Raw genomic sequence first — 15867 nt, 5'->3', positions numbered from 1 at the left:
GCGTCTATACCATATACTTATTCATAGGCCCTTGTTCCATCACTTAATATTTGTGGTGTTTCATATAAGACCAAGAGCTGATGGAAGTAGATTTTTTTTGCTTAGAGCAGAGGTAACCGATTCATATTAATATTGATGTTATTCCCAGTCACTGTGATGATGAAAACACGAGCGTCTGTCAGCATTAATTGGCCATACAATTTTTCTGAAAATTTATTTAGTGATGGGGTAATAACATAAAACAAGTAAGATCATAACACCCTTCTCTCCTCGATTGCAAAAAGACCCATGATTGACGTTCTATCCGCGCCAAAAACATAAGCACCCGACAGACGATCCCAAAAAGCGTAGTTTTACCCGTTTTCAGGGATTAGGGTAACCAACTGAAATTGATTGGATTCTGACGGGCCTCATCTTTCTGATTACAAAAACACCCATGACAGTAATTTTACCCACGCCAAAACAAATAAGCCCAAAAAGGCGTATTTTTACGCGTTTTAAGGATTGTGGTGACCACCTGAAATTAATTGGATCCTTTATTTTCCTGATCACAAAAATACCCATGACATGACGTTTTATCCAAGTCCAAATATCTGACAGACGAGTCCAAAAACGCGTTATTTTCCCCAAAACAAGGGCTTGAAATTAGTTTCATCCTTTTGCCTTGACTCCCGTGCTGCAAAAACACCTATGACAGTGACAGACGTTGTCCTCAGTGAAAGTTAAAATTAGGACCTGACTATACTAGAAAATTATTAAAAATGTACAGTTTGATCTCGTTTTTCCAACCGTTTTCTATCGTTTTTTAAGATTTTGAAATAAAATTCAAAATATTTATTTTTTTTTTTTATTCACGAGGCTTTCCAATTTATTTGCTATCATCCAACAATCACCGGATGAAAAAACTTTCAAAAAATACAAAAATATACAAGAAAGATCTTCAGATATTGAGAAGACTGTTATTCAAAATTCTTATAGTGAAATCATTCATTCTCATTCTTACGATTTTGATGAAGCAGGTGTTCATCAAAGGAAAATTGTCAAAAGTAAAATTAAAGAGATAAAAGAAGACTACACAAAAATTAGTCAACCAACGAAGGAAAAGAAAAATCCTTTAATTTTGACCGAAATATGCCAAGCTACAAATGATGATTTGAGCAATTTCAAACTTAAGCTTTACATAAAATATACTGCCAGCCATCACTTTTATGATAAAAACCAAGAAATTGAAGATTATATCTTGATTGATGTAAGTTAAAGAACCTTTTTTACTTGTGTTTAAAAATATTTGAATACATTTTTTGTGATATACCTATAAAACTAAATCTTTCAGACTCACCTTGGCCCAACATTGCCAATTTTGCTTAAAGGCATAATTGATCCAGATTAAACAAGTACACCATTTAATAAATATGTTTTGTTATTTTATTTCATGAGATATAAATAAAATGCACAATTCAAAATTAAAAATACAATTATGTTGTTTAAAGGCTCTTAACAATACATACTCAATTGGCGATAAAAGTAGTGGAATGTTCCTAAAACACATAAAGAGCTCACAAGTGCTGGGCCAGCTGCTTTAACCCATCCGATAATACTAGAATTTAAATTTAAAATTTTTGATTATTCATTTAATATAAAGTTTTTAAAGCTACAAACTTGTATTCATCTGGGTAGAACTGGTAAGGTTCTGTTGGCATTTCTCCGCAATTCGTTATAACAACAGGTTGTAGAGGAAAATCTTCAGTGTCGGTCTTAACCTGAATAAGATTAAAGATACAATTATTAAAAAAATTTTAATGATCATAAAAGTTACAACTAATTATTATTCTCACTAAACAGAAAACTAATGTCGTTTTTGATTGGTTTCACTAAAGGATTCACTCATTCTGAAATCCAATAAAACATTTTGAATTGCTTCGACACGAAAAGTTATGAAATTACTACACTGAATCATGTTTGTATGGGGAATACGAAAAAACTTCTAACTTATTTTTATTCAAAAGGACAAATTCAAATCCAAAATGGCGTTTCACAAAACGCCTGTTTTTGTTGGCAGTAAAGTAATGGCCGCATCTAAGAACACCATAATTAAAAAGGACCTCAGATTTAATCCAGGACAATGTGAAAGTCCTACAAATCATTTATTAGAAGGACACTGGCCCTAATTTTCACAAAGTATCGATAAAAACGTAGAAAAACGCCAAAGTTAAAAAAAACTACGTTGGTAACCTTGCTCCTACAGCTTTAAATGTAACGGTAGACGTGTGGGATTAACTTACATTTACAATTAATAAAGGTTGAAAGCTTGGGGGTTATTCTCGTTCTATGATATTTTGAAATGAAAAAAATATAACAGCTTCAAACCCAATTCTATTCTTGTTTTGTAGTACAGGAAAGTTAGTAAAAAAACAGGCATATTGTGGAACGAAATATAGGACGGCTGAATTTTTCAAAGCTGAAAGAGGGGTATTAGAAAAGCTTAAGTCCTGGTTTTCGGGACGCGACCCCCCTGGCGAAATCCGCCATTTTGTAAAACGCGAATCGCTCTATATCTCCAAAACTATTTGTCCTAGAGAAATGGTAATCAAACCAAAGTTCTTGGAAATTTAATAATCTTTTTCTTTGTCATACATTATTTTTCTGAGCTGGAAATAGTTTTGAGGTTATGTTGTTTTAATTTATTTTTTTTCGGTTTTTTTAAGTTTTTTTTTTATTTTTCGTTTTTTTTTTTTTTAATTTTTCTCAGTCTCTATGATGGAAACATAATTTTTTAGCATGATTAAAGTTGTAGAACATTAAATTTCCATCAATTTGGTATACTTTTGAAGATAATACTTTTCAAACCAAAGATACGGATTTTTGAGAGCAATCCCTTTCAATATTTTCATATATAATATACCTACTAATATGTTTTTGCATGAGATATGAAAAAAAGACTAAATCGTGTACGTAATGTAAAAACAAGAAACATATGATATCAGAGGGAGTTGTTAAGGTGGGTAATGGTAAAATTTAGAATATTGTGGTACACATATTTTGTTTTAAGTCAAAAATCCAAATTTTATGATTCTAAAACATTATGTTTCTAACATAGAGACTGAGAAAAATAAAAAAAAAAAACGAAAAATAAAAAATTAAACAGCATAACTGCAAAAGTGTTGTCCTCGCTGTGAATGTACAAGAAAAGATATTTATATTACCTTCAACTTTGGTAACTTATTCGGTCGAGTCAATAGTGTAGTAGATACCTATAGACCAATTCACGTTTTTCAAAATGGCGGATTTCGCTAGGAGGCGTCCCTAGAACCAGGACTTAAGCTTTTCTAATACCCTTATTTCAGATTTGAAAAAATCAGCCTCCCTATATTTCGTTTCACAAAATGCCTGTTTTATTTACTTACTTTTCTGTACTTAGACTATAGTTTTTGAGATCAATAACTTTCGACTCATACATCGCATGACTTTCAAAAATATACCGAATTATTGGTAATTTGATGGTCTATAACTTTAACTGTTTAAAAAATTATGTTACTATTAGCGGGAATGATAAAAACTTAAAAAAAACGAAAAAAAATAAATTAAAACAACATAACCTCAAAACTATTTCCCGCTCAGAAAAATAATGTATGACAAAGAAAAAGATTATTAAATTTCCAAGAACTTTGGTCTGATAACCATTTTTCTAGGACAAATAGTTTTGGAGATATAGAGCGATTCGCGTTTTCCAAACTGGCGGATTTCGCCAGGGGGGTGGCATGGCGTCCCGAAAACCAGGACTTAAGCTTTTCTAATACCCCTCTTTCAGATTTGAAAAATTCAGCCGTCCTATATTTCGTTAAACGAAAAAGTCTATCTTTCCTGTACTATTGTGAAAAAAATTTTAAAATGTCAAAATCTCTACATGATAAAATATTTATCACAAACAAATTCTATCATGAAGAACAACTTCGAGTGATTCCACAGATATTTCCATGCATTTGAGAAGTTTAAGTCTTAGAAAGTTATTAAAAAAAATGCTTACATTTTTTAAATTTCTTTCTTATTGAAATGCTTTTCAAATACTGCCCAAATTTTTAAATGCAGTGCTGCCTTGCAACACAATCAAATCAAATGCAAGAGCTGATGCTTTGTAGGTAAAAAGGCATTGTGACCAATACAACAAAACTAGTTTTGCATTAAAAAGTTCAGTTAATCTCACTTTTATTAATTACTAGGAGCTTTGTAAGTATGTGCTTAAAAAAAACTTATCACTATTTTTCATTTTATCAACCAAAATTTAATTTAAAGCTGAGGTACGGTAGAAGAGATTATGCCGTTCATCGTGCAATGTTGTAAAGAAGAGGATAAAGTACGCCGCCGCGCCGGAACCATACGTTTTTGTATGAATTGGCACACACGAGAAATTAGAATTTGAAGACAAAAAAGGAGGATTGAAACATTAAGTAAAAAGCACTTTCTTGGCAATAGTTGTGTTTTTTATTACAACCGGTCTTAACTAGACAAAAAAAACGCAGTCTGGGCTAAGCAATTTACATGTTAAATACAACAACACCTTAACCCCTTGGGCTTAGTTGTTTAGCCAGGAGACTTCTCTGGGCTTAACTTTTTGAAGAGTTTTAAATCTGTGCTACCAAACTAATTTTTTCATAAATTGTTTAGAATTTGTTTAAAAACGTGAAAACTTACATTTGGAAGGACAAAATGTATTAAAATAGTTTTGATAGCATACATTTTTGTATCTCTTTGTAAAACTTACATGAAAAATACAAGGAAAGGACGAAAGCGAAAAATATGACAACTCTAAATTGTTGTTGTGTGTGCTGTTTTCGGAACATTCAATATACAGTGCTGCCAAGATTTCAGGTTAAGCCCCGAGGCGTTTTTTTTTGTCCAGTTAAGACCGGTGGTAATAAAAAACACACCTAATGTCATTTTTATTAAACCTTGCAAATAATAAGTGTGTTTTTTATTACAACCGGTCTTAACTAGATAAAAAAAACGCAGTCTGGACTAAGCAATTTACATGTTAAATAGAACAACACCTTAGCCCCTTGGGCTTAGTTGTTTAGCCCGGAGATTTCTCTGGGCTTAACTTTTTGAAGAGTTTTAAATCTGTGCTACCAAACTAATTTGTTCATAAATTGTTTAGAATTTGTTTAAAAACGTGAAAACTCACGTTTGGAAGGACAAAATGTATTAAAATAGTTTTGCTAGCATACATTTTTGTATCTCTTTGTAAAGCATATGAAAAATACAAGAAAATGACGAAAGCGAAAAATATGACAACTCTAAATTTTTGTTGTGTCTGCTGTTTTCGGAACATTCAATATACAGTGCTGCCAAGATTTCAGGTTAAGCCCCGAAGCGTTTTTTTTGTCCAGTTAACACCGGTGGTAATAAAAAACACACCTATTGTAACCATATCCATACATCTTTAACTGATATATTTAAAATCTTCTCAATTCTTGGTTTCATGCTTGTCGTTTCAATTTCCTTGATTTATTCCTAGGGATATTATGAAAAACACGATTCTTGGTCTTGAAAATAGTTGCATACATATACATTAGCCCAAAAAATTAAGGCAACAAACAAAAATCGTGATTTTTTTAGTGATATTCGATAGGCTGTATCTCAGTATGAGATATTTTTGAGATGAAGTAAAACACCATATTTTTAAACCAAGGAAAAATTAAAAGTTTTCAAAAAAAGTTAAATTTTGAAAAAAGGCTTTTTATACCATTTTTGAATGTTTTTCCTAAATTTGAATTTTTTCTTGGTTTATCTTAAATTTAAACGATATTTGTCAATAAAATGTTCAAATAAACTCAAAAGAATTTGATTTTGCTCATAAAAAAGTTCAAAGAAGTAAGTCATTTAGACCTGCAGAAATATGGTGTTTTACTTCATCTCAAAAATTCAAACCCTCACAACAGAAAAACTGCTTGATGAATAAGTCTGAAACTTTGCATATTAATTTCAGGTATATTAAGCTTCAATAATTAAGCCTCAGTTCAATCTTATCACCCATAGAAATGAAATAGCGGTAAATTTTCTAAAAAACCGTAAAAATGCCTATTTTGATAGCTTTTCTAAATTAATCTAAAAAATAAGAAAACAATTTGTTTAACAAAGCAAACTTAATTTATTTGTAGAAAATTGAATGAAGTTTTTAAATGTGTCCTTGAATATTCTGTAAATTGATCTGTTGTTGAGATATTGATAGTCAAAGTCAAAAGTATGGTTTTTGGTTTGATGACTTATATTGCAGTTAAAAAAAATCGTAGAAGTTTGAAACAAAAATGAATCTTAAAGCCAAATAAATAGCCTTTTTAAAAATAATAATCATTTTTTCAGAAAAAAATTTCCCTAGACCAGTGCCGATGCCTTCAAAAACATTAAAAAGTACAAAAAAAATCATAGTAGGATGAAACCCATTGGAAAAGGAGGGGAATATGATGAAAATTAAAGGAAAAATAAATTACGGGCGAGCCGAGTTCGGGAAGTGGGTGGGTTGAGTTTTTAGTGGTAAAAAATGGTATATCTTGATTTCCGGCAAAACTACAAATCCTATAGAAAAAAGTTGTATGGCAAAGTTGTAGGTAATAAAAAGGTCTACAACTTTTGTATCAACAATTTTTTCACATAACCTCAAAATTTATGTGAAAAATTCAAAAAACCGAGTTTTTGGTTTTTTATTTTTATCTTTTTCAAAAACAAAAATTTTTCTACGAAATTTGGTGAAAGCTTACCTTATTATGTCCCAAATACACTGTAATTCATTTGATTTAAAATATTAATTTGTTCACGTTATTTTGACTTAATACCAAAAAAACACCCTAATTTTCAATCGAAAATTCACGTGTCAAAATATCAGCTTTTTTCAAAAAGTCGGTGGGCATTTCGTTCGTTAAAATGTCTATTTTCTGATGGTGTAAAAAAAAATTTACATTAGTATACTATAGAACATGTTCTAGTAAAATTCAAAAAATGAAAAAAGCTTGAATTCGAAAAAAATTTTTTATCATTGCTTACAATTTTGGCCTATTTATTCAAATTTACACTTTAATTACTCAAAAAACGTAAGATTAATCAATGTTACATGAAATCTTACGTTTTTTGAGTAATTAAAGTGTAAATTTGAATAAATAGGCCAAAATTGTAAGCAATGATAAAAAATTTTTTTCGAATTCAAGCTTTTTTCATTTTTTGAATTTTACTAGAACATGTTCTATAGTATACTAATGTAAATTTTTTTTTACACCATCAGAAAATAGACATTTTAACGAACGAAATGCCCACCGACTTTTTGAAAAAAGCTGATATTTTGACACGTGAATTTTCGATTGAAAATTAGGGTGTTTTTTTGGTATTAAGTCAAAATAACGTGAACAAATTAATATTTTAAATCAAATAAATTACAGTGTATTTGGGACATAATAAGGTAAGTTTTCACCAAATTTCGTAGAAAAATTTTTGTTTTTGAAAAAGATAAAAATAAAAAACCAAAAACTCGGTTTTTTGAATTTTTCACATAAATTTTGAGGTTATGTGATAAAATTGTTGATACAAAAGTTGTAGACCTTTTTATTACCTACAACTTTGCCATACAACTTTTTTCTATAGGATTTGTAGTTTTGCCGGAAATCAAGATATACCATTTTTTACCACTAAAAACTCAACCCACCCACTTCCCGAACTCGGCTCGCCCGTAATTTATTTTTCCTTTAATTTTCATCATATTCCCCTCCTTTTCCAATGGGTTTCATTCTACTATGATTTTTTTTGGTTTCAAAAATTATCGACCCTGGTCTAACTTTCTTAAGAGAAAAGTAAAAACAAACATAAATTGGAAAATTTTTGTTTTTTAACAGTTTCAACGATTTAGCTATTTTACCGTTAGAAAGAAAAAATTTTAACATTTAATTCTAAAACTAGAAGAATAGAGCTTTTACACGCTTTTTATTTTGTCATGATGCGATAATTTTTTACTGAGATACAGCCTATCGAATATCACTAAAAAAATCACTATTTTTTTTTGTTCCCTTAATTTTTTGGGCTAATGTATTTAAATGATATTATGTACCTCAATTTTGTCCATGGGCGAAGTTTATTCTTGAAAAGTTATTGACATTTTATTAAAAAAAAAAATTAAAAACTCAACAAAGAAATATAATTGACATAATTTATCATTTAGTACTTTTTAGTACACAATTTTTCAACGATTTATCACATTGAGTTTGAGAATCGGATTAGGGGTGCCTGTGAAGTGATAAAATGAAAAAATGCTGTGAAAACTGAAATGATATTATTTGTATCACTTCACAGCTTCACAGAACGAGAATTGACCCTCTGTATCTGAAGAAAAAGACGTCAGATGATAGCATCAAAGCCCCTGGGATTACGGATCAACATATCTGGTACGATTTGCTCGACTATTCTTTAAAAAGACGTATTTCTGATAAAATTCTTAGTAAATAGAGGGCGCTAGTAGCTTAGTAAAAATTGTTTTCGTTGAAAAAGTTGTCAAAAAACTTTCGTCTTAGTCAAAATAAATGGGGTGAGGCTATCCTGATGTTAAAAAAAAAACGATTAATTTATTGACATCCTGCAAAAACTTCTTAGAAAACACCGTTAACTTTAAGAAATCAAGTAAAACTTTTCTACATCTCTGACACGGTAGTGTCTACTTGCTGCTTATTGAAAATTACAATATGTTCGTATCTAAAAAGTGCAAAAAAACATGATTTTTAAAAGAATTATGGATGAGGCTATCAAAATGTTACAGACTGTATGTTGTGTCTTGTATTTAAATCACTTTTAAACATCAAACAAGCATGATTTAGAAATAATGAAGGAATCAAGAAGTTTTCTAAAAATTTTTGACTATGCCGATTTAAAGATAGTTATATTGCTTACACTCTCTATTGCGTAAAGAGTATCCATTCCTTCGACCACTTTTCCAAAAACAACGTGTTTTCCGTCAAGCCACCTGGCTGCTACCGATGTTACATAAAACTGACATCCATTGGTGTTTGGTCCACGATTAGCCATTCCTATATAACCCGGTCTAAGATGCTCAATTGTAAGATTTTCATCGTCGAAATAATCTCCATAAATGCTTGTGGATCCGAGTCCATTGCCCAAAACTATGTCCCCACCTTGGACCATAAATCTATCGATGATTCTATGAAATTTAGATCCGATATATGTCGTTCCATTGATACCCTTCAAGCAAATATGCCTAAAATTTTTCACTGTTTTTGGAGCTTCGTCACCAAAGAGCCCGAAAACTATTCGTCCTGCTGGTTTTTTATTAATTTTCACATCCATATAAATTTTGGATGTGACCGTATAGCTAAGGCTATTGACACTTGACAAAACGCAAAGTAACGTTAAAAGTTCACGTTTCATTTTAGCGGCGATTGTGATGTGTGTTAGATCTGAGCTACGACTATAAACTAAATTAATTTTATGGGTATATGATCTGGGGCAGTTTTCCAAAGAAGCCATACTAAATCCAAGGCCTGAGACATTGGAAAATTGATTTTTATTTATTTCTTTTTAGTTGTACACCCAAGTGTTGCTTTTGAACTCTACAGGGGTAAAACGAAACCGATAACAATAACAAATATTCGTGTAATATGATCTAAGGAATGCATTTTCACGAGAATAATTCAATGTTATTGTGCTGACTTCTTTAAGAGGGTGATTGTGAAATTAGAACATATTTGAGGATTAACATCAATAGGATGATACTATTTTCCTTGTTAGTGCTTTGCTGTGTTAAATAGAAGAACAAAATTAAACGACACAGTGTGATGGCATGAGAGTTTGATTAGTAAGCTTTTGGTGCTTATAATTTCCCACTCGTGGTGGGAAATCGATAGGTCTTTAAAAGTGTCTGTTAATAACGGTTTTATGACCTTTTATGACGATGGTTTATCGTTGCACCTAACTTTTTATGACATCTGACCAATCAGAGCCTCCAAAAATTCAGAACTTAAGTTCGGGTGGCCTACGTTGAACGCGGGGAATGCTCGATGGTATTTGGCATGTTCAGGAAATATTAGGGACGAGATATTTAGGCATCGTCATTTTCTGAACAGAAATTTTGAGTAAATTGACTAAATTAGTTTGGATACGACATTAAGGCTTGGCCACAACGGAGGGTACGCGGTAGCGGTACGGGTAGCGGCAACGATATTTGTATTAAAAAAATTCCACACCCGAACCCTGTACCTCTACCGCGTACCCTCCGGTGTGGCCAAGCCTTTATTGTCAAATTTCGAAATTTACTTGAGAATTTTACAGATCGTATGGGGCAGGCACAAGACACCAAATTTCATTTAATTTTTTTTGACAGTTGACCAATCAGAGACCGAGAAATTACCTAAATATTTAGTCCCCAACGTTACTGAACCTTGGGCGTCAATTCCCGATCTGTGAAACTGTGAAGTGATAAGTTTTATCACGTTTTCATAATAAATTCGATTCTGGGTTTATTAAAAATATTAAAACAAACTTCAAAAATGTTTTAAAAAATTTAAAACAAACTTCAAAAAATTTTCACATGAAAACTGAAATAATAAATTTTTTATCACTTCGCAGTTTCACAGATCGGGAATTGACCCCCAGGTTCAGAAACGCTAGGGACTAAATTTCGCCCATTTATTTCGTTAACATGATCGCTGTTGACTTTGGAGACTTAAAATATTTTCGTTTCACTGCGTACTAGGCTTTAATAGAAAATCAAAGCTTAATTTATGCGGTTCTCCTGCACTCACAGAATAAAAATAGTCATATAAGTATAATTATTTTTTTTTAAACTTTTTTCATAGTTTTCTTTATACAAGGTGTCCCAAAAATTATGGTTCAAACGAACCATAATATATTTATAAGTTAACACAATTCGAAGTTTTAAGAGGTCTGGCCACCCTGGAAGACCGAAAAATGCCCTTTTTTATTTTTAATTAATAAATCCAAAGCTATGGAGCGGACTATTTTTATTTTTTAACTCAACATCAAAAAGAATTTCAAGAATAACATGGTAAAATGTTGTTTGAAAATATCGAGTAGTTTGACTACAAACTTCTTAATTAGATTTTCTTTATACGTTTTGCACTATATCCTTTACCTATAAAATAAATCAAAATTAAAATAAAAAAGTGCCATAAAACTTTTTTGGGCGCAGAAAAATGGTCCGGAAAGTGAAATGTGTTTGAAAAATATCAAAATAGTCGGGAGTGAGTGTCACTTTCACAAGATTTTGTGTTACCGAACCCCATGGTATAAAAAGAGAAGGTATGATCATTAGAAAAAACTCAGTATCGAGAACTGTCAAAACTTATGGCTACTTAAGGTTTTGACAGCCCAGCCCATTGAAATTGTTGTTGTAAACAAATTTGTCTTGGAAATTGTTGTTGCTTTTGACTTAACTTCAAAACCTTATTACCCCATTTTGTAAGATGGCGGTTCTAATGATCATACCTTGTCTTTTTATACCATGACCGAACCCTACTCGGGAAGAAGAGCATGAGTAGATGATAGTACTAGATTAACCAAAAAATCTACTATTAGTAGACACTACCTCCAATGGAATATGGCAATTCCCTTTAAGCAAACGAGTCCGACCTCGGTCCGAATCCGCTCCGCCTGAGTCCGACCTCGACTACGAAACGGGTCCGACGGCGGCTCAAATTAGTATGGAAATTATAATCACCGCGGAGCCGATTTTATATGTATTGGTTTTTTCACCACGATTTTTCCTTCGACTTTGTGTTCAAACACAAAAAGTTGCAACTGTGTGAGTGCAACCCCGTTTTTCTCGTTTTGAGGTCGGAGTGTCTTTTCTGAACTCAATTTTCTTGCTTGAAGGGTTATGAAAGAGATGCATTTTTATTTTCATGTATTTACACGAGTTCAATTTATAGCTGATTTTAATGTTGCCTACATTCTATGACAAGAATAGAAAATTTTCTATTTCCTTATGGCGGATTTACACGACTGGCAATTTGCCAGTAATTTTAGCAGACAACTGTCGAATCCCTTTGCAATAATATTTCGCTGGCTGAGAACTATAATGTTCTTTATCTTATGAAAACCCCTGCAGACATATAGAACATTATAGTTCTCAGCCAGCGATTTGGCAAAGATTGAGCAAGTTCATTTTTTCTGGCGTCTTGCCATTATTTAAAAAAAAAATGGCGGAACGTTTATAAAACGAAAATAAAAATGGTAATAAAATGGCAAAAATACTGGCAAGTTACCAGTCGTGTAAATCCGACAATTCGAAAACGAGCCATTTGAAATGTTCAAGAAAAAAAAATTATCAAATAAAAAAAATCAACTAAAAATAAAAAATGGAAACAAATATTAAAACTATTACCTTTATATTACCTATTTATTAAGAAATTAGCAAAAAATATAGTTACACAGCAATTTAAATAAACATTCAAGTGAACCTTACTTACAAACTATTGCTGATTATTGTCAGTGACTACATATTTCAAAAGAGCCATAATCGACCTGCCGCATGACCTTTCAATATTGCTTTAAAGGATTTTATTTTGGAGTCCGGCAGCTAATTTTTAAATGTAAAATGTTCTATGTAACTTAAAAGTAGTCATTTTTGTATGGGGATCAAATGAGGCAAATTGTTCTATGTCAACTAAGAACTTTATAGTACTGAGTATAAGCCATTATATCCGAAAATTGAATATTTGTTTTGGCCATAAATATTGTAATAAGCCAAAAATAAAATTGTTGTCGACACAGATGAAAATTTTGATATAAAAAAGTCATTTTTTTTCCATTTCTTCGACATAGAACATTATAGTTTTGAGGCAGCGAAGTGATGTACCTCACTATCAACGCTTCATTCTGTTTTCGACTTCATATTTCAATTCCAACAAATATCATTCGAGTATCGTTTCGAGTCTCTTTAAATTGAAACAATATGGAAACTGGACTACGAACATGGACAGTTTTCAGTGAACGTTTGGTTTTTGGAATTTAATATCTAAAGTTACTGCGGGTGAGTTGGACGTGTTTTGGAACTTCTCTGTGGATTTTTTTAAAAAAAGGCTTGAGGAATTATATATATATATATATTTTAAATATATATATAATAATAAAATAGTGTATACCACAAGAAGAAAGATTGTATATTAATTATGTAGTTATTAAGTATATTTATAGCCAAATAAATTTTTTTTACTAAAAATTGTGAAAACCAGGAAGCCTATTCAAGAAAATAATCAATATGCGTAGTGACGCAAGAAAAGAAAATGAAGGCTTCGTGAACAAAGAACATTGCCCTAAATTGTGAACTCGTCTGATGGCTCGGTGATTAGTGTTTAAAACGAAGCTTTTTTATTGCAAAAGGATCTGGGACAAAATTGGTATGAGAAGATAGTTGTATTTCTGTTAATTTCGGATTCAATAAAAAATGGAAAAATCGATTTTTCATTTGGCTTGGGTGTGGTCGCCATTTAAAATTATATATATATATTGTAGTAGATTTTTAGGGTGACGTGCACTGTTTTTGTTATGTACTAGAGCTATGTCTGTGTACTAAATTCAAAATGGCGAATTTATTGAAGTTTTGTACACATTTTACAGGGTGACTCGTATTTTTTTTGTATTATGTTCATGAAATTTATCAATTCTTGTTTTTTTATATAAAAATATTTTGAGTTGGATGTTTTACTGGAAAACAAATGATATAAAAAAATAAGGCCCAATTTATTCACACTCCATTAAATTTAAAGTCGCCGTTAAAAAAGGGAAATTTTAAAATTTGTGTGCGATTTGACAGTTAATTTTTAATGGAGCCTTTAATGAATTAATTGTAACACTGAAATTGTAACTGCTGAAAGAAAAAATCGCAGAATTGGAAGTTAAACTTTCAGTATAATTAGTTCTTGGAGATCCCATTAGAGATTCTGTAAATCTGAAACAATCATTCAATCGCAGTTTGATGTCTGTGGAAACAAATTCACTTAATGCAGTTGAATTTTTTCTTATAACAATTTACCATATTCCATATAAATTCCGTTGATATCATAAATATATTTTGGTGTTTATCACAATATCACGGGAAAGCTTTAATCGAATCCAATCACGATGAAAAATCGCAGAAAATTTCGTCTTTGCGAAAAAGTTGTTACTTTTTGAGAAATCTATTAGGTATATGAACGGAATCCACAATAAGCGTTCATTTTCTTTCGTTCAGATTGGGATACTGTTCGTATTTGAATGCTCAACTTGCATTATTTTTCTAGTTCAGACCCCGTTCTGTAACTTAAATATTGACGACAAATATTTTTGAATGACGTATCATTTAATACCATAAAAAAATGAGTTTCGTTCGAAATCAATAGGGGTATTCCTGCTACAGTGTAAACTCAGAGTAACCAGGTAAAATGGTAAATGGTAGACAATCTGTCAAATCCATACAAAATTCTGACATTTACCAGGTTAACAAGGTTTACCCAGAGCTTACACCGTTTCAAAAATACTCTTTATGTTTTCTTAAGGTATCCGATGGGCATTTTTTGCAAAAAGTGGCGAAATAAAACTTAAAAAATATTTTTACCATTTGTTTTTGGAAAACTAAAAAAAAAAATGTTTTTGAAGCTAAGATTTAAGCTTTCACCATTGTTTTAAATTTTCCAGGTGGAAAAAAAAGTATCACAAAAGGAGTAGGAAAAATTTCAGTTTTTGACTTTTTGCAAAAAGCAATCTATTTACATAATTACAATTCTGAATCTAAACGAAATTCTTCTTTATGAACCAAATTCTACTTTCTTTACGGTAAAAAATGACAGCACATCGAACGGAGAGCTGGGTAAACAATTTCTTGAATTTCTTCATACACTGAAAATAAAAAAAAATATGTAATGACTGTTCAGTGCTCAGTTGTTTCTGTCAGGAAAAATAAAAATTGGACACGTCAAAATGAGCTGTCACTTTCCCTATGGAGCACTCATATTGGATAACATTTGATATCTGTCATTTAAGAACGTAGGATTTTTAAAATTTACTTTCAAGTTGCGTTGGCTTTGTTATCATCTACTTTTTGTTAATCAAATGTTATTTTTTTCGTCATTTTTATTTTAATCATTAGTCTTGAATTTTTCAAATTCATAAAAAAAGTGTTCTGTGCAGAAAAAAACTTGACATACATATTTGTAAACACTAAGGCCCATTTGCTGAAACGGAACTTAAATCTTTATGTGAAACATAAACCCTAAAGTTCTACATAATCGTTTGCACGAACTTTAACTCGTGTCATAAATTCTTCTAAGTTTAACATAACTTAGGGGCAAGAAATAGTACAACATAAGGGTTTTATGATCTACATAAGAAATTTTTATTGAGCAAAAAGCCATAACATCCCTTAAAAATGATGTTGTCTATAAAATTAACATCAGTAATTGATTAAAGAATGGTCAACTCACTTTTATACGTTAACCATGATACAATTGTTCGCATAAATGTTTACAGAAGTATTTGTCAATTTTTTTTTTCATATATTTGTCAATTTTCTGTCACTTAATTGTGACGCACAAACACATTTGTAAAAAATTTCCATCACATGAATAATTTTTTTTATCAAATCAAACACACATTTTTTATCAGTTTCACTATATTTAATTAATTTTTGCAATAAAAAACCACAAAATAACAAAATTATTAAGAAATTTCAGCTTAATTGCTCAAAAAAAAAATAAAATTAACTGACGTTTGTATCGATTTGACATTCGAATTTGAAGTTCTCAGCGATTTCTCGCATGAAAGTAAAACATTGCTAGGTTAAACATACATTTTTTTTAACAACTTAGAATAAACTAAGTAAAACAC

At 31.0% G+C, this 15867-nt stretch overlaps 2 protein-coding genes across 2 annotated transcripts; one reads left to right on the top strand and one right to left on the bottom strand.

The window, feature by feature from the left end:
- Positions 1-844: 844 nt before the first annotated feature.
- Positions 845-1485, top strand: LOC129920713 (uncharacterized; the record flags this gene model as incomplete). The annotated part of the gene is made up of 2 exons (XM_056002256.1): positions 845-1249; positions 1334-1485. Coding segments are annotated over 2 exons (462 nt in total), but the record flags the coding sequence as incomplete, so codon positions are not given.
- On the bottom strand, positions 1480-9528 carry LOC129920700 (peptidyl-prolyl cis-trans isomerase, rhodopsin-specific isozyme). Its single transcript, XM_056002228.1, has 3 exons — positions 8920-9528; positions 1660-1760; positions 1480-1597 (listed from the first exon to the last, which is right to left on the bottom strand). The coding sequence occupies exons 1-3, from the start codon at positions 9511-9513 to the stop codon at positions 1495-1497; spliced, it is 798 nt and encodes a 265-aa protein (XP_055858203.1). The 5' UTR covers positions 9514-9528; the 3' UTR covers positions 1480-1494.
- Between the last annotated feature and the right edge of the window lie 6339 nt (positions 9529-15867).

Source organism: Episyrphus balteatus, chromosome 1 (assembly GCF_945859705.1).
Source record: "Episyrphus balteatus chromosome 1, idEpiBalt1.1, whole genome shotgun sequence".
Lineage (NCBI taxonomy): Eukaryota > Metazoa > Arthropoda > Insecta > Diptera > Syrphidae > Episyrphus > Episyrphus balteatus.
This window is presented reverse-complemented; position numbering and strand designations above follow the sequence as displayed.

What these genes read in the sequence shown, in the direction of transcription:
- LOC129920700 (XM_056002228.1), bottom strand. Translation starts at nt 9,513, where the DNA reads ATGGCTTCTTTGGAAAACTGCCCCAGATCATATACCCATAAAATTAAT. An exon ending in CTCTTTACGCAATAGAGAGT is followed by an intron (nt 1,761 to 8,919) that starts GTAAGCAATATA and finishes AATCTTATTCAG; the next exon opens with GTTAAGACCGACACTGAAGA. An exon ending in TTCTACCCAGATGAATACAA is followed by an intron (nt 1,598 to 1,659) that starts GTTTGTAGCTTT and finishes TTTAAATTCTAG; the next exon opens with TATTATCGGATGGGTTAAAG.